General features: G+C 37.9%; 1 protein-coding gene across 6 annotated transcripts in view; it reads right to left on the reverse strand.

Moving 5' to 3' along the window:
- Positions 1-201: 201 nt before the first annotated feature.
- uckl1b (uridine-cytidine kinase 1-like 1b) overlaps positions 202-18,336 on the reverse strand; it is a 32,950-nt gene continuing 14,815 nt past the window's right edge. For 4 of the 6 annotated variants that reach the window (XM_079589712.1, XM_079589717.1, XM_079589714.1 and 1 more), the window contains exons 6-15: positions 18,077-18,266; positions 17,693-17,754; positions 10,316-10,335; positions 8,951-9,049; positions 6,760-6,853; positions 6,328-6,390; positions 6,016-6,138; positions 3,658-3,765; positions 2,516-2,672; positions 202-1,566 (exon numbers count right to left, since the gene is read on the reverse strand). In XM_079589712.1, the coding sequence (XP_079445838.1) occupies positions 1,487-1,566; positions 2,516-2,672; positions 3,658-3,765; positions 6,016-6,138; positions 6,328-6,390; positions 6,760-6,853; positions 8,951-9,049; positions 10,316-10,335; positions 17,693-17,754; positions 18,077-18,266 (996 nt within the window). In that variant the 3' untranslated portion in view covers positions 202-1,486. Of the gene's footprint in view, positions 1,567-2,515; positions 2,673-3,657; positions 3,766-6,015; positions 6,139-6,327; positions 6,391-6,759; positions 6,854-8,950; positions 9,050-10,315; positions 10,336-16,356; positions 16,374-17,692; positions 17,755-18,076; positions 18,267-18,336 lie in introns of all 6 variants that reach the window. The other 2 variants (XM_079589713.1, XM_079589715.1) reach the window with 1 other exon arrangement.

The raw sequence follows: 18,336 nt of genomic DNA on the forward strand, positions 1-18,336 counted from the left end.
AAAGTACTAATTTCTCTCAAAAAGCAAAAACAATTTTTTTTTACTGAAAATATTCAATTTCCAATTAAAATAGTAATACACATCTTTGCATATACAATGCACAATGGATAATGTGAGTGAGTCACGATCACAAGCACATCACAATTATTACAATGCACTGCAGTTCACCAAATAATTCAATAAATGGTCATGAAACATTGACTCGAGTTGAAATTATTTTATTATGCAAGGTTATTTATTACACATAAATATCCGACTGACCAATCAAAATCAAGTATTTCAGAAAATGTGCAATGACAAAGCAATAAAATAACAAATTATAGACTTTTGTTCCTGTTGTGGGTTTAAAGTCACAGTATACATTCACTATGCCGTGACACTGCAGATCTCAGTGCTCTAACATTAATACAACACTGTTCATTTTTATGAAGTATTTTTTTTTTGTTAACTAAATCAAACAAACAATGCACAAAATCCTATATTTCTTTGACAAAATAATTTCTTCAGGCAAGGTACCTCCTCAAAGTGCTCAGTGGGTATAAAATGATTAAACCAGACACGATTAAACCAGACACAATTAAACCGAAATTTGAGGCCAAACACCAACGCTTCCTGTGGGCTAGTTTTGCTCTTGTACGTCCTGTATGTTTTTGAGCAAACATCGAGCAGATCTGAGCCACATAAGGTAAAGGCAGATATAGACTCACTGGACAGATGCCAGAAGCAGGTCATTCTTAAAGCATGGCTTTTTTATTTTTTATATAAACCTCTAAAACAAAACTTGAAATGACCTAAAACTCAACAACCACCGACTAGACACACAGAAGCGGTTCGCTCGTGCGTGTGTGTTTGACAGATAGCGCTCTGCAACTCCAACCCTAGTACATCTTCCATTTAAAACTGTCCAACCGACTCAAAATTGTGCGGAATTTGAAAAACACGTCAAGTTTTAAAGCCTGAGCCATAGTAGAGAATGCATTTCTCCGTTGTGAAAGTGTAATTGTTAACAGCTTGTGGTTTGGTCAGCAGCCGTCTGCAGGTAAAGCGAGACTGAAAGCAAGATTAAAACAAAGCAACGCCCACACATTTTTTCCGATGAAGTGGTCCTTCAAAGAAATTCACTGTCTAAGTGTAGCGAGGCAGCCTTTTTTACTCTCAGAAAGCCGAGTAAAAGTGGCATGCTGTATGCCACGACAACCAGACACACTGTGTTTCGCTGATGAGAGTTCACATGCCGAAAATACCTAAACAGCAGATTCCACACGTCAGCAAACACGTAAGGCAACAGATCAACAGCGCGAGCTTCCGAGTCAAACACTACACACTTTACCGAAACACAGTAAATAACTTACATTAAAAAAAACGTTATAAATAAAACCTTCACAAATAAAAACTTCACATAAAACATTTCTGTTTGGGGAGTGCAAAAGAGTATAAAAATATTTTATAATGTACAGATATGAGACGTGATTGTGAGACTGGCGTCTCAGCAGCTCTGCTCATCCATGTCATCATCACTCCAGTCTGGAGGAGCATCCGTGCCAAAATAACGATCCCCGAAATTTCCTGGACACAAAAAAATATTCACAAATTTTACATACACGGTTTGGGTAGCGCTGACATTTCACAAACTAACCCCTAAATCAACATCGAGGAAATTGCGCAAGAAAAATTGAGCTAAGGTTTTGGACTATTTAGAGTTTTTGCTAGTGACTAGTATTTCATGACAATCAAGCACATTTACCCAAACATTTCATTACTGAAATTCAATAACTGACATAAACTAGCAATGAGCTAAATATTTGACAGCATTCAATAACCTTAATGTTACTTAATAGAAATGTTCATATTAGATCACACTGCATTAACTGAGAGTAAATAAATACAACTTTTGATTTTAATAATGTATTAGTAAATGTTGAAATGAACATTAACTAAGGTTAATAAATGTGTTTAACTAATGTTAACTAATAACACCTTATTGTAAAGTGTTAACCATTCTCTTTACTGTAATTTTTTATTTTTACTCTATTTTTAGTGTTTAAAACAGAATAAATTAAAAGCAGTGCAACAAATACTATTTTGATACATTAATTGAAATATCAAATATAATACATACGTGTGTGTGTGTGTATATATATATATATATATATATATATATAAAGTCAACCAGCACTTATTTGCAATAGAAATCTTTTGTAACGTTATAAATGTCTTTCCTGGCAGTTTTGATCAATTTAATGCATCCTAGCTAAATAAAAAATATTACTTTCTTTTTCTGATCCCAATTAATATATAATAATATACGAGTCATGAAAAACTAATAGTCATTAAAAAAAATTCACATTGCTAAAAACTTTAATGGTAAATGTTCCTTTAAGCAAAGTATAGTTTACATCTTCTTCTGATTTAGGGTGAAATATGTCTGGTTTTGTGAGATTGGCCTGTTTGTGTAAACGTAACTTGAAGGCGTAAAGGAAATAGCCACAGTCAAGCGAATAAAGCAATGGCTCACCTATGCCAGGGATGATGTGGAAGAGGTCATTGACCTTCTTGTCGACGGCGGTGGTGATGATTTTGACCTGAGGGAAGGCGTACGCCACAGAATGCACACCCATCTCAGCCATCAGCAGAGACACCAGCAGGATCTTCTCCTCCTGAACGTCGTGGTCCTGCACACAAAAACAGTTGTTCAGTCAAGAGCAGGAAGTTATTTCCTCTTTTGTTTGATTCACATTAATGACACAGAGCAGCAGGTTTATTAGGCTGCTGTCGCTTTAAGACTAAATGCACGGATCCATTATACGGATACACATCCGGTTTACACACAACCGTTTACTCTCACTTGAGACATAACCGGCTGTGTTTACATGAATACTCCACACGGTGGGAATCTTGACAGAATTATGTGTGCATTTGAGTTATTTGTTATTTATTTGTCGAGTTATTATGTTATTTATGTGCTAAATAACACTTTTATCGAGCACGTCCCACATTCACGATCCCCTTTTGGGAGAGGAAGCTTTCTGTGCCCGCACTTTTGCAGTGTGCCAGTCAGCACGAGCACCGCACCAAGTTTCTTTTCAGGATACATTGCGCTCTTTTTAACATCAAGCACGTCCCGATCTTTATATTCTCATTCATGCATTTTATCACTATGAAGTGTCAATAGTGCTACATATTTATAGCATAATCTCTAACGATAGACATTTTATACCGTGGTAACGATATACATCATACCGCCCAGCCCTAATACATAACTTCAGATGTGGAGGGCTTTTCAGATCACGCTTCTCTTGTGATGAATGCATATACAGTGCTAGTAGATCAATTATATAAGCTGGTGAGTGCATGAGAAGTGTGTTTTAAGTTTCTTCCGGGCCAAACGTAACAACATAAATACAGCCGCTCAGCCTCGGATCAACTGTAGAATGAATATGTGAGATTGTGTGACGTTGTGTCATGCTCTACGGCCGCTGTCAGATAAGTGAGGTTTCACTGCTACGCCTACACTCACAGACAAGCGAACTGGGCCGCTCTACATGTGGTGCTTGAGTAGGCGTGTGTGCCTGTGCCATTGCACACCAGCAGTTCCATTAAACGGCTAGAGCTGCTGCAGCGGTGTGTGTGTGAGAGAAAGATCTCAGATACACTTACAAGCAACACTCTGATGGCCATCATGGCTGCCGCCCCAGTGGACACCGTGCAGTCCGTCAGGATCACATGATCTTCGCCGATGTCTTTGGGTAGACGCAAGTAGTGCAGCTGCATGAAAACATAAGACAACTTAAACAACGCCACTATGTGCAGCAAAATAAATAAAATAAATGTAAAATAATTAATCAATTTAATATATATACAGTATATATATACATATATACACACACACACACACACACACACACACACATATATATATATATATATATATATATACACATTAATTAAAACAAAACAGGGCTGTCAAATTGAACGAGTACATGAGATTATTTAAATGTCTAATGCCTTTTAAAAATTATATTTATATAAGACATTATGCAAAATGAAGGACGATATAATGTTACAACTATGTTACAAATTTTACAACTATAATTACATAATTACAAATATTACAACTATTATAACAATGTTAAAAAAGTCTTGTTTTTCTTATGATTTGGGGTGAAATATGATCCATATATGCAGCAGCACTGCCTTTAAACGAATGCATGTTTCCCATGTACATACTATGTACTTATTATACTTATTACTTAATATAGGTATTTATTATACGTACTTATTATAGTAATTACAATAACGGTTATAACACTAAACCTAACCTTAACCCATGTAGTTACCTTATATTACCCCGTACACTACAAGTACTGTAAAATAAAGTGTAACCAAATAAAGTGCTACCAATCAGACAAATGAATAGATGCATAAAATGTAATTAAAAAACATCAGCGCTGTCAAAATGAACAAGTCTGTGTGATTATTTAAACGTCTAACACAAGTGTGATTTCTCAAAACACTTACGTCAGTAATGTCAGGAAGTGGGAATATATAACAGAGTGGTACTAAAAAAACAACAATTGTATCGCAACATCGTGTAGTTGCTTCTCTAGACATAAACCTCTGTTCACTGCGTTTATATATGCACACTTATTCCACAATTAACCAATAATTTCACATATTTTTTCTTCCCTCAAATTGAATATATCAACTACGAAACAATTGAGATAAAGCACGATTTAAATTATTTATTTTAACTGATTGAGACAAAAAAAATTATAATAATAAAGTTGGGTTTGCACCAATAAGGATTAAACTTAAATCTAGATTAAATCGAGGTTTACCTAATACGATAATTCTGTTGCACCAAACTATAAACCTCGTTTTAAAAATAAGCAGGTTTACATTTAAACCATCAATTTGATCCATAACTTTAAACTCTGATTTAAATCTCAATTAGGAATGAACTTCAAACTCACAGATGAGGAGGTTTATATAGAATGAAATAAAGTGTACCTACAATTAAAATATGAGGCTGACTGAACAAAGACAGGAAGAGTGGGTATGTCGTCAGGTCTCAGAGATTTATCAACAAATAAAAATGAAACTTAAAGCGTGAGGATCGTGGCGGCCCGTAAGCTTACGCCTGCTATCGAGTCCGGGATACGGATCCGTCACTCATCTTGGTGCCGGACAAAGGAAAGAAGAGAGGAGTATATTTAGGATTTAACGGCAGGGGTGATGATGAGGTGAGCGCTAGTGGCCGTTTCTCATGCCTGGGCGGCGATCAAACGGACAGGGTGGCGCTGTCAAGAGTGGAGAAAGCCACTCATGAATCATGCTAGCTTTTTTTTTTCTCATCTCGGTTGCATTGTTATACGTTATGCTGCCGTATTACTCCATTAATTGATACTATGAATATTTCCAGGCAAATGAAATCCACACAATGTTTCCATAGCCTGCTAAATCAGCAACGGCCGTTTATAACGACATTTGACAAGTTTATTTCCTGTCTCTGTAACAACTACTAATGTCAGAGAGTGGGAGTTCCTGGTGGTCAATAAACAAGGAAATGGAGTATTAACATTGTTGCCGTTTAATTACAATGGCGAATCATTATGGTGGTTAATCACAGGTTATAAATCTAATCCCTGATTTGCTAATCGGTGTTTAAAATTAAGTGTGGCAACAACTCGTTTTAAAACAAAACCATCAACAAATCCTTGATTAGCTCTAAACTTTGCTTAATTTAGTCCTTATTGGTGCTAAGAGTTAAACACATTGCACTTTAAGGCAGCAAAATAGAGACAGAAATGATAAAACGCCTATAAATTGTACTGACACAAAATACTGTATCACGGAAATGTGATACACGTAGGGCTCACAAAAAGTGTAGCTCCCTTTATGGACACTGAAATTGAACAAATTAAAATAAATAAAACCAACACTAAATCTACTTTCCGCTCACTTGATCTGATATGTATAATGTTGGGAGGCAGTAACAGCAGAAAGGGGCGGTACCTCAGGCTCTCCTGTGTCCTGATTGGTCTGGATGAGGATTTTGCCGATGCGGACGTCTTTGCACACGGCTCTGAGCGCGGGCTCCATGGTCTCTCCCGCCCTGAGAATCGACACACCCGTAATCTGCTCAAAACACAGAGAAAGGGTGTGATTTCCTTTTAAGGCCTTAACATTTCTATACAAGAGAGAACGACAGCATTTCTGTGCGACAGAGCAAACCCTAAAACAAACGTGTGCATTAGAGGCTGCATTGCCAAGAGATCGCCTAAACAAGGACATTTCAATGCATGTGGAGGCACGTTGTTCTCTTACCCCCTTCCCATGGAAGCTCCTGCCCTCGTAATCCTCTCCTTGTGGGGTCTGAACAATGTGGACCTGCAGCAGATAACAGGCAAACTGTAACGTCAAGTGGTTTTCGTCCAAGCATCTCAAATGTAGCTAAACTGATCTTCCTCTCTGATTAAAAGCCGCAGTAAAATGTCAGCAGCAACATGATGAAGCTCACTGCAGTTCTCCTGTGAGCGTTTTAAGTGTAAAGGTCGTTGTGTCGCTGCTGCTTGTTGATAAGCCCATTTCTCTCATGTTGTGTGTGTTAGTCTGAATTTCCACTGCGGTGGACAAGTAAGCCAAGTTTCCACGTTCAAGACGAGGCCTCCATGCCCACACACTCAAATCACTTCGCGTGCCATTACCAGGTTGATCTAAAAAATTCCTCCTCCTCTCTCTCTGCATCTCTTTTCTCACCTGAGACGGGAGGAAGGACAGCGCTCTCTCGATGAGGAGCCGCATTAACCTCTTGGAGTAGAAGATGAACTCGTCTCGACTGGTCTCTTTGTTTCTGCAACAAGCATGGATGACAAAACCACTTTAGATTTATCAGATTTAAAAAGTGTGTTTGAATTGTTAAAATGGGAAATATCCTATTTATTTATAATTATTACATGGCTTGGTTCAATTCTAAAGCCTTGTTTATACTCGACGCGTCCGCACGAGCGCGAGTCTCCGCTGACTGCGGGCGCACCTCTCCAAACGGTCGAGGCGTTTATACTTGACGCGCTCACCGTTGTACTATTCTTTGAAACTACAGGGGGCGACCCGAGTAATTGTCCTCTCTAAACCATCAGGAATCGGTGAGAAGAAGAAATATAAATACGTGACAATGTTTATTTTAGTTACCACCACCAATACAAAAATAATCGTGTAAAACCCAGTAAACCCTGAGATTATTACTTGTGTCATTAGAACAAAATATGTAGGCTAGCCTATATGGGAATACATGTACGTATACAAATAAATTAACGATCTCTTAAATATTTTCTAATTTCACTAAACATTTCATTAACTTTCGTGTACATTTGTATTAACCATGGACCTTTATGTTCATTAAAAAGGCTTTTTATGCTATTGCATGCTCATTTTTTAAAATGTAAGCAACTACTTTAGACGCACAAACTGGGTGCTGGTGTGATGAGAAGGTCGTGCTCGGCCAGATTCGGCTCGAAATCGTTCATCTTCTGATGCGGAGCCGCGCGCGCTGTTACAAAATCTGCCGTGCACACCGCCAGGTGAAATGGGCCTTTGCGCACCCAACGCGCGCGACCGCCCACACCGCAATGACGTCATTTTTGCCGCGCTCGTGCAGACGCGTCGAGTATAAACAAGGCTTAATGTAGAATGCAGTCTGTTATTTCTTGATAACACACCGTTGCCATGAAAAACAGAGCGTTGCCATGGACACGGTGTTCTTTATCGGAAGCAATACAATCGTTTTTTAAATCAATAAACTCCTTTTTAAATCAATATTTTGTGTCAAATTATTGATTTATTTGGTAGGTAGCCATGTAATAAGCAGAATAATGTATACAGCGAGGCGGTTGTTATAGCAAATACAACCCCTTCAGGCTGATTCAAGCGAAGTTGTATTCGCTATAACAACCGGCTCGCTATACATTATCCCTTACTTATTATGTCACAGTTTCACTGGATATCACGGTCTAACATGGTTAAACGGGACTTTTAAAACAAAAAATGGATGGAGCTGTCAGATAGACGGGACATATTGTAGGCCTTGCCCTTTTTTTTATATGCAATAGCCGTTAGTCATCATAGCCTGGCATAACCGCACAAAGTTTGTGGCATGGACACAAGCAACGAAGAAACTTTCTAAATGAAAGTTCAAAACATTTCAGCCACTGGCTTCTGCTACTTCATATTGTTAGTTGGCTGATGGGAGCATGAGGAGGGACAGTCTCAATCTTGCATCTGCCACACAAGAATGGGTCACAGGTGTAATAAAATACAGAAAAATAAAATAAAACAAACTACAAAACACAAAAACTAAAACTGATCATCAAACAAAAAACTACAAAAAAAATATAAATACTAAACAAAAAAAACCACAAGACAAAAAAACAAAACAAAAAACAACTAAAAAAATATAAATACTAAACAAAAAAAAAACACAAGACAAAAAAACAAAACAAAAAACAACAAAAAAACTCAACAAAATAAAACTAAAAACTACAAGACAAAAAAAACCCCTACAATCGAAACTATAGCAGACGCTGTGATGTTCCCTTCTGCTGTTGTTCACATTTGCAAAATTGTACATTTTCCCATTCAGCCTGTGTCATATATATTGTTGGGCATTTCTTTTGTACAATACACACTTTAGTATTGCGCTGCGTCATCACATGAATATCTAATGTAAAATCTGGGTTTAGAAGCAAAACTAGTAGATGGAAACAAAACCACGGCAGTAGCACAGAGTTTATCTCAAATAAATATCAACTAAATAGTTAGTTAATTATGTTACTTCTAGACATTAGCACATATGAGTTGCTGTACAGTTAGCCGGGAAGTTTCGGGCCAGTTTTACACAATGCAATAATGTGCTTCCCACGCGTCACAGCGAAGGCGCGAGTGTGTGTCTGACCTGATGATGGTGTGCATGCCGCGGACCTGCGGTGTGTTCTCCAGGACACTGAGCGTCTGAGGAAGAGGCTGCGCCTGATGGGCCGACGCTAGTGCCGCCCTGTTACACACACACACACACACACAGACAGACAGGAAGATGTCAGCACAGTGGTGTGTGTTCATTCAAACGCAGACACATGCTCACACACCAGTTACTAGAGTCACCCAAACGCTGATCATTCAAACAATACATTCATGTTAGAGGAGAGCGGCAAGCCAGGAATTATAAGCGGAAAGCAATTTTTTATAAGCGGAAAGCAAACAGAGAAAACCAGAGGACGACCTCCACATGAAAAAGCTGACCATTTATGAGTGTTTTTGTCATAAATAAGACCGCTATACTGTATGGTGGCTCCAAAAAGTACACAACACTTTTGGTCTTCATTCTGAACAATGTATCCGTCTGATTTAAAAAAAAAATCTTTTTTTGTGCAATGATTTGTTGGTAAAGTATCCCTGTGCTGTTGTTTCTGGTTTGATACACTAACTTTCAAATGTTTGAGGTCGGTAAGATTTTTTTTTTTTTTAAAGAAATTCTTTTGTTCAAGCAAGGACACATTAGATTGAACAAAAGTGACAGTGAAGACATTCATAAATAAAAATTTATATTTCAAACAATGCTGTTTATTTGAACTTTGTTCATTAGAAAAATCTGAAAAATGGTAATTTTACAAAAAATATTGAGCAGCAAAACGGTTTTCAACATTGATCATAATCAGAAATGTTTCTTGAGCATCAAATCATCATATAATGATTTCTGAAGGGTCATGTGACACTGAAGACCGGAGTAATGATGCTGAAAACTCAGATTTGATCACTGGAATAAATTACATTTTAAAATATATTACATAAAAAAACAGTCATTTTAAATTATAATAATATTTCACAATAATGCCGTTTTCACTGTATTTCTGATCAAATAAGTGCAGCCTTGATGAGCGTATACTTCTTTCAAAAACAGAAAACATTCAACACGACCCCAAACGTTCATGCAGGTGGATTAAGTGTTCAAATACTTTTTGAAGCCACTGTACACTCTTACATAAAGGGTTTGTTAATCACATCTGTTAGAAAGCTTTATGAGCTCTGGGTAGGCCAGTCTTTATTGGGAAGCATCCTATGATTCAATTTCACAAGCAGTCGTGTCAAAGACTGCATCCTGTCAACAAATCATGCAGAAAACTCAGGTAATGCTTTGTAAATTCACTGCTTCGTTAATACATATGCAGACAATATGCAGTCTTTGAAAATCACACCAAGATCCCTTTTTGGTTTGTAAATCCAACAGCAAAAAAGAAAAAAAATCATAAGCAAATCTCCTCACATATCCCAGCGGAGCTTTCTCTGTGGGGGAAGTGACAAACAACAGAAAAACAGACAATGACAACAGGAAGAGAGGGAAAAGAAAAGAGACGTCACACACACTATCAGGTGAAGGAGGATGAGGTGGTCACATGACTCCGAGTGGAACAAGAGTGTGACAGCTGCCATCAGCACACAGCTCTGTGGGTAATGCCGGATGGGACAGTTCACCCAAACCCGACTCAAAATACTGTCATCATGAAACGGAAAAGCAGCAGCAACATACACATTATGTAATAAAAGTCTTTTGAAGCCTTATGAAAGCTTTTTGTGGGCACCTGATGGAAATCTAAGTCTCTCACGTATGTTCAAATATGGCATGTGTTGATGAGTTACGACAGGTTTGACGTCAGTAACGGAACCAATGAAGTCTGATGTCATTGACCTGGTCTTAAAGGGACAGTTCACCCAAAAATAGTGTTAATAGCGCTAGTGGTAAACAAACAGAGCAAGATGAATCGCACTGACAATTGTGTTTTTTATGTGCGCTGAAAAAAAGAGGACGCGAAAGAGGAGAATATGACCGAGGTGATGGCTAGAGTACAGGGGCCAACCTGGCATGGCAATGTTGCAAATGGATCCTGAGGAAAGTAGTTTTAAGTTTTTCATGTTGCATTTGTATTGGCTAGTCAGTAAACGTAGGTCGTAAGAGAAAACACACTGTGAGATGATCATGCTAAACTTCTGACACAGTCAGAAAATTATCGCAGGATATCTTTGACATGACAACGGCGTCTCTGAACCGCTCTCACTACGACGTAGGAACACAGTTTATGAGCCACAACCACAGAAATCACCACGATTAGTCATCTTTCATTTTACATTTCATCTTCACTTTATTGTACTTTCACCTATAAGCACAAACTCATACGGATGGTTGATTTGACCTCATCTAGTGTACGGATTTATTTTACGCTAGTTACATATACTGTATATTCTACATTATGAAAACTGGTAAAACTAGAAACTTCTCTCGAAAAGTGTAAACTTCTGAAATAAAATTAAAACAGAATTCCTAATAATTATTTCAAATTACCGTACATGTTTTTTTCTATTCAAACAACAGAGGTTGATTAAGACCATTTATTCCACAACTGCAAACAATATAGAGGAGATTCATGTTTGGATTTATTAGTTCATCACTACAGCAGTCAGTACTATTTTGTCTCCTCTCTTTTTAACAAAAACAAAGAAAGATTTTGGTAAAGTTTTTATTATTATTCTTTACCACATTTTAGTCTCATCTTTTTTTCCATCAACGCTATTGCATGTTGATATAGCCACAGTTATCGTTTAATGACCTCTGTGTGGTCTCGTCTTTAAAAAAAGGTTGTCAATTAACAATTTTTGTCATATTTCGTTGATGAAATTAACCCTCAAAATGAAAACTGCATTTGAACAAGCAAGCACAGTTTAACTCCCATTTACCATATTTGATGTGCTCTATGCATTTGAGTGCGGATCAGGTCGAATTTGTCTGTCCGAGCCCGGCCCGCGTCAGGCAGAGCAGTAACTGAGCCCGACCCGAGCCCGACAGGCATTTATATTATAGATATTTATGTCCGAGCCCGACACGAGACCCATTTTGTTCTCATACTAATGACATGTACGTTTGTTTGTGTGGAAAGCCCGCTTTTATTAAGCAACTGTAGGAAGGCATTCGGAAATGTCAAGAGCGCATAAGCGCGCACGGAGCAACAAGCGCTCTTAACACAGGCGCGCATGCACGTGTTTCGTTGTCACAGCTACATAAATTTCCGCACACAGGAAGACGGATGTTAGGGTAATATTTTATATGTATTTTAATCACAAAAACGAACGTTTGCATCAAGTGAAAGACATTGGCTATACATAATAAGCTGTTTTAAATTTGAAATGCTCAATGCCTTATCGCGCTGATGTGACCGAGCCCGACCAGAACATCATTTCTAAATATCTGTCCGAACCCGGGCCGGTATTGGATACCCGGGTATCCATCCTCTACTATACATGTCCGATCAATGTTTATATGTGAATAAAAGCCAGAATTAAAGCTAGAATATGTTTGTTTGTTTATCGCCGCTAGGGGTCTCTAACCTCTAACGAGAACAAAGGCGTACCTTGAATAAGCGGAATTATGGAACTTGTCGTCATGCCGATGGATCTAATAATGTTTATGGATGAGTGAAAACATTAATGTTTTAAACATGACTGTGGTATGATATGAAGCATGTCGCGATTGCTAATAAGAGACAGATATCAGCGCCACACGCGATTCCCGCGGATATAAAGGAATAAGGACATTTCATTCTACTGAACTACCCGCAAGTGCAGAATTAAAACTCACAGGTCAGTTTATTGGACGAATGAAACTTGAGGTAACGCAGCGCTGTTTCACTCGCTCTACACTATCATACTAAACTGCATTTGAGTGTGTTGAAAGTTATAATGTTATTCATTGTGTTAGTTTGTCTGTATGAGACTAGCAGTAAGCTAGATCAACATTAAAATAACATACAGATCATATTCTAACATTATCATGTTGAGCTATATAACATTGAATAGTGTTATGTATATTTGCTCACCTGTCTAATAAAGCACATGCAACACTCGCATTTCTGTCAAGTCAAAGTTAGTCGTGGAGCTCTCGGCATCTCGAAAACGCCACGCTGATATTGATCCTAGCTTTAGTTCTTTAGTAGTTTTAGTTTTGTCCCAAAGTCTGCTTGCCATGGTCCATAATATTTGAACGAAACAACAACAGTGTGAGCGTGCCGCTAGACGTAGCGCAGTTGTCCATGTCTGTTGCCATGGTTTCTATGGCAGTACGAGCGGAAACCATGGATAACGCGGATATTACGTCATTGATGACAGGCGACAATGACCAGGGATGAGCCATTATTTAAAATTGTAATTTCTCTGAAATTAAAAATCTTTGGGAACCTTTGGGATATTGTAAGTACACAACTGCAGGAAATATATCACACTGCAAGTGATTTTTGGATATTTTATTACAAAAATCTTACATATTGTACCTTTAAATCTATTCATCATATAAAGCACGTGTCTCATCAGAAGACTTAGATCACACCACTCAGTTTATATGGACTTTTGTCATTTTTTAAAGTGTGAAAATTTTGGTTTGGTTTACATTCAACGGATGGACAAAAAAGGATGAGAGAATATTAAAAATATCTTCATTTGTGTCACAAAGACACATGTCTGTGTTAGTATCGGTTAGTAGACAGAAGTTTCATTAGTGGTTGAACTGTCTCATCTACACACCATATTTAAACATACGCAAACACAATGAAGTCGTTCGTGTGAATAAAGTGTGAACTCTTAAACTGGTGTAGTGACATCATGTGATGTGACGGGATCTGCGTGAGAGATTTTGAAGGGGTGGTATAATGCCCTTTTCACAATATGTAAAATACGTTTTGATGTCCCCAGAGTGTGTATGTGAAGTTTTAGCTCAAAATACCCCACAGACATTTTTATATAGCATGTTAAAATTGTCACTTTTTGAGGGTGAGCAAAAACGCATCGTTTTAGCGTCTGTCCCTGTAAATGCAAATGAGCTGCTGCTCCCGGCACAGGGGGCGGAGCTTCAAGAGCTCATGTCCTTTTACCTCACACACACACACACTGAAAACTTCAAAAAATGTCATCCTTTTATGTTCAAACCGGAGTCGGACAATGATGGAGAGACTGGGACGGGACATTTCTGAATGGTTAGTTGATGAATTTATGTTGCTGATGTGGAGTAAACTATCTTCTAGTTATTGATTAGCATATTCTGTAATGATAATCTATAAATCGCGTTCCCGTATAAATTCACTAACCCGGGAGGAATGTCGTGTAGTACCAGCCGTTTGTTGTAGTCCTTAAAAAGCGATTTCTTTAAAAGCAAATATCTGCCTTTGCTTTGAACTTTGTAACTTCGCAGATGTTGTTTATGCTCAAACAGCAACATTACACACTAACTAAAGTTAGAAAACTGAAATCATAATCAACCACCCCTTTAAAAACAGATATTGCAGATTCCTTCCTCTCTCCATGACATGCTTTTTGTCTTTCGGTTTCAATGATGATACAATTATGATACTGTAATGCAATAAAATGTGAATAAAAAATGTTTTGGTTTGGTTTGCGTGAACCTTCTTTGAGCTGTGAAAGTGCTGACAGTACCATGCAAATGCATCTTTCTCTCTTTGATCTTTTTTTTGAGAAAAATGTCAGTTTTGCCGTGGGTCCTGCAGTAGCTGTCATTCTCTCATTCACTCTCAGTGACACAAAGGTCTGCTACATCCTGTGTCGGGGGCTGTACTTCCTCATGTTCCTCTCTCTCTCTCTTCCTCTACTCTCTCTCTCTCACACACACACACTCATCTGCTGTTGTTTCTAGCCCAACGGAAAAATGAAACTCTTTGTAGTAGACATAGGAAACTTCACTGCGTGCGAGACGCCGTGTTCAACAATAGCTACAGAGAACAGAGAGAGAGAGAGAGAGAGAGAGAGAGAGAGAGAGAGTGAGAGAGAGAGAGAGAGAGTGAGAGGGGGGAAAGAAAGAAAGCATGAGAAAGTAAGAGAAAGAGAGGTCAAGGGGAGGAAGACAGCCACATATTTTTAGACACAGCATGCAAGGAGTGTGTCTGCTGTAAAACACTCAAGGATGGAAAAACAGAAGGTATCTGCCTCCCTCCTGACTGCAGCACAAAGCATCTATCCTCCCGTCTTATATCATATCATGAGGCATCCATCCCATGATGCATTACCAGACTGATCAGGACTGGTTTCTCAAACATCATAGCTGTGAATATATATGAGTGTGGGTCAGTATCTGGTGATAAAGCTTGGCCCTGTTATTACTTTTACTTTCCTTGTTGATAACAAAAATAAGATTTATGTGTGTAAATCTCATAAAACCGATCATGAACACTACTGGCTCATATTTCACCCCCAAATGAAAAAAATAAAAATTAAATAATATACAAATGTAAGTATAAAAATTATACTCAACTAAAATATTAAAAATCATAAACTAAATCAGTGTTATTGCTCAAATAAAAAAATACTTTCAGTAATTGAAAAAGTTTAAATCAAATATATTTTATATTTGTTGCATGAAAAACACCAGCTAAAATAAATAAATAAAATGTTGCCTTGGTAAAATGAATTAATCTAAGTACTAAAATTATTAAAACTAAAAGAAAAAAAGAATACAAATAATAAAATATTTATTTTTTATATTTGAATATTAAAGGATTAGTTCACCCAAAAATGAGGTTGGAACAACATGAGGGTGAGTAATTACTGAATTTTTGGGTGAACTAACCCTTTAAATAATAAATATGAATTTACTAAATACAGAAATTACTAAAATTTCAACCTAAAATTGAAAATATATATATATTAAATAAAATACTAATTACATTAAGTATTAAATATTTATTTTTATATTTAAATTTTAAACGTACCAAACTAAAGTAACAAAAAAAGTACTAAAACTTAACTCAAATTTACCTAAAAAAATAAAAATTAAACTACTTTAAAATATTAATTAATACTATACTAGTATATACATAATATTAACTAATTAAATTGAAAAATAATATAATTTTTGGATTTTAGGGTGAAATATCACAGATGTGTTTTCATGATATTCAAACTTATTTGATTTATCATGTGAAAACTGACCCACACTACTGCCCATAATGGCCAATATGACAATTGGTAGTGAATTTAAAGAGACGCTGCCCTCTTTTGGTCCCCACAGGAAGTGCAGCAGAGCTCAGGAGGAGGACGATGCCCTCATGCTGGGAGGAGGACAGTTATAATAGGCTGTGCAAGTGTCCCCGTGGACTGATCTGAGGCCAGTGTTTTTCTGCATTAGTAACTGCTCAGAATATCATTATCATTAGTGAATGTGATAGTCGGGACTAAGCCCAGATCAGTGCTGAGGGGAAACTTCTGTGCAGACAGTGACAGCGAGTGAGAAGACGATGAGCAGAGCTACTCTACCTGACGCTGAGTTCACGCTGTGCCACCGCGGGGGAGGGGGGGGCAGAAATGGAGAGAATAATCCAGTGCGGTGAGGAAGCAAGGTCAAACAAAACGTGTCACACCAGTATTACAGAACATCAACAGGCCCACATAAGATCTGTGACTTTTTTTTTGTGCTGATTTTTAGTTGGAAATCTGGGATTCCATGGAGTAATTTCAGGGAGCTGAGTATATTACATTCCTATTGATGGGTGAAAATAATCAAACTGATCAAAATATTAAACAAACAAAACAGGCAAAGGCCAGGAAGTTTATGAAGGGCGACTGTTTGGATTTTGTGGGAAACACAGATCCCTGTAGGCCTGAAAATGAGGAGCATCGTTTGCTGTTCAAAACTACAGTCAGTGATACAAACCACATGACATGTCAAATATTAGTCCACTACAAAGCATTCCCAAATCCAAAACGCACAAGCGTTAATTAAACGGCTTCTCATGAGGAGCGCACACAGATTATCGCTCTAATATATCACAGAAAAAACATTTAGGAGGAGGAGACGATGAAGGTCAATGTTAGAATAAAAAATAAACAGGCTGTATATTCCTGAATTATGGACCTTATTCGCCATGGCGGGTGGGACAGTGAGGCTCTGAGGGATAGACTTAACGTGTTTTCGATTGCATTTGCTGTAAAATGCTGTATAAAGCTCCAAGATCACTTATTTTATACAGCTCAGTTTATTTGCCTACTGAATCTTCTTGGAAATATATTTATTTTGCAGTGTTTCGTCAGCAGAACAATCATAAACGCATTAAATAACAGTCCAACCCACTGATGAATGTCTATCCCTCACAGCCTCGCTTTCATTCCCACTAAAAATCAAAGATGGCGCTGCTGTGAATAAGGTCTATACAGGATACATTTGTTAATATCTCACAAAGATTAAGAATTTAAGTTTTTCCTGAAATTTATTGCAATATTGGGGGAATAACTTAAAATTAGAGATGCACGTATGGTATCGGCGGATAAAAGCAATTATGTTCACTATTGGCTATCGGCCGATGATCAGGGCCGATTGTATCCTGTCAATCAAAAGGGTGCGGAAAAACGGGTCAGACTGCAACTCACACAGTGTGTGAAGAAAACGTCTCGTGTTTAAAAGGAACCACTGGTCTACAGTTAGTTTATAGGTCAATTATATCCTCCACAAGGGGGCGATATTACACCTGAAATTCATGAGAACCAAGAACCACCATGATGAAAATGGTGCATCAGATTGGGACCATCATCTACCCAGTGGCCTTGATTGCTTTTAAATGCTAAATATGAAAATATTTTCAATATGTGTGCTTACCTCCTCCAGCTGACTGTGCACATGCTGCACTATGAGATCAATGGCCACCATGTTGCCGCCACCTACAGGAGATGAGCACAGGAATCAAAATCAACATCACTAACAAAGCTGCTTTAAGGCAAGCCTTCAAAGTCATTAAAAAAAAGCAGGGATGGAGACCAGAAGCCTTTTTTTCATGGATGCATGTGATTGGTCATCAAGACACATGTGATCCAAGTCATTACGCTTTCTCCACTGGTAGAAATGAATCCCATAATGCAGTGTACTCTGCATTTGTATGCAAATTGAATTAAAGTTACAACTAGATCAAATTTTTTTTTTTATAATACACTACAGTATATCCTATATTAGATTGTTTTAGAGTAAAGGCTCATTCTTTCTCACCACGTGGCACCACAATATCCGCCAGTCTCATCGTGGGCTCGATGTATTGTTCAAAGGCTGGCTTCACAAACTTGTTGTATTGTTTGATCACTCCCTCAATGTCGCGGCCTCGCTCTGTGATGTCCCTCCTGAGCCTCCGTACCAGCCGGATGTCAGAATCGGTGTCCACGAAGATCTTCATGTCCAGCAGCTGAGAAACAGACAGATGATGCTCCAGATCAGCTCAGCGAGAAGATATCCACATTAACATCCACATTATG

Source organism: Phoxinus phoxinus (assembly GCF_949152265.1).
Source record: "Phoxinus phoxinus genome assembly, chromosome: 18".
NCBI lineage: Eukaryota > Metazoa > Chordata > Actinopteri > Cypriniformes > Leuciscidae > Phoxinus > Phoxinus phoxinus.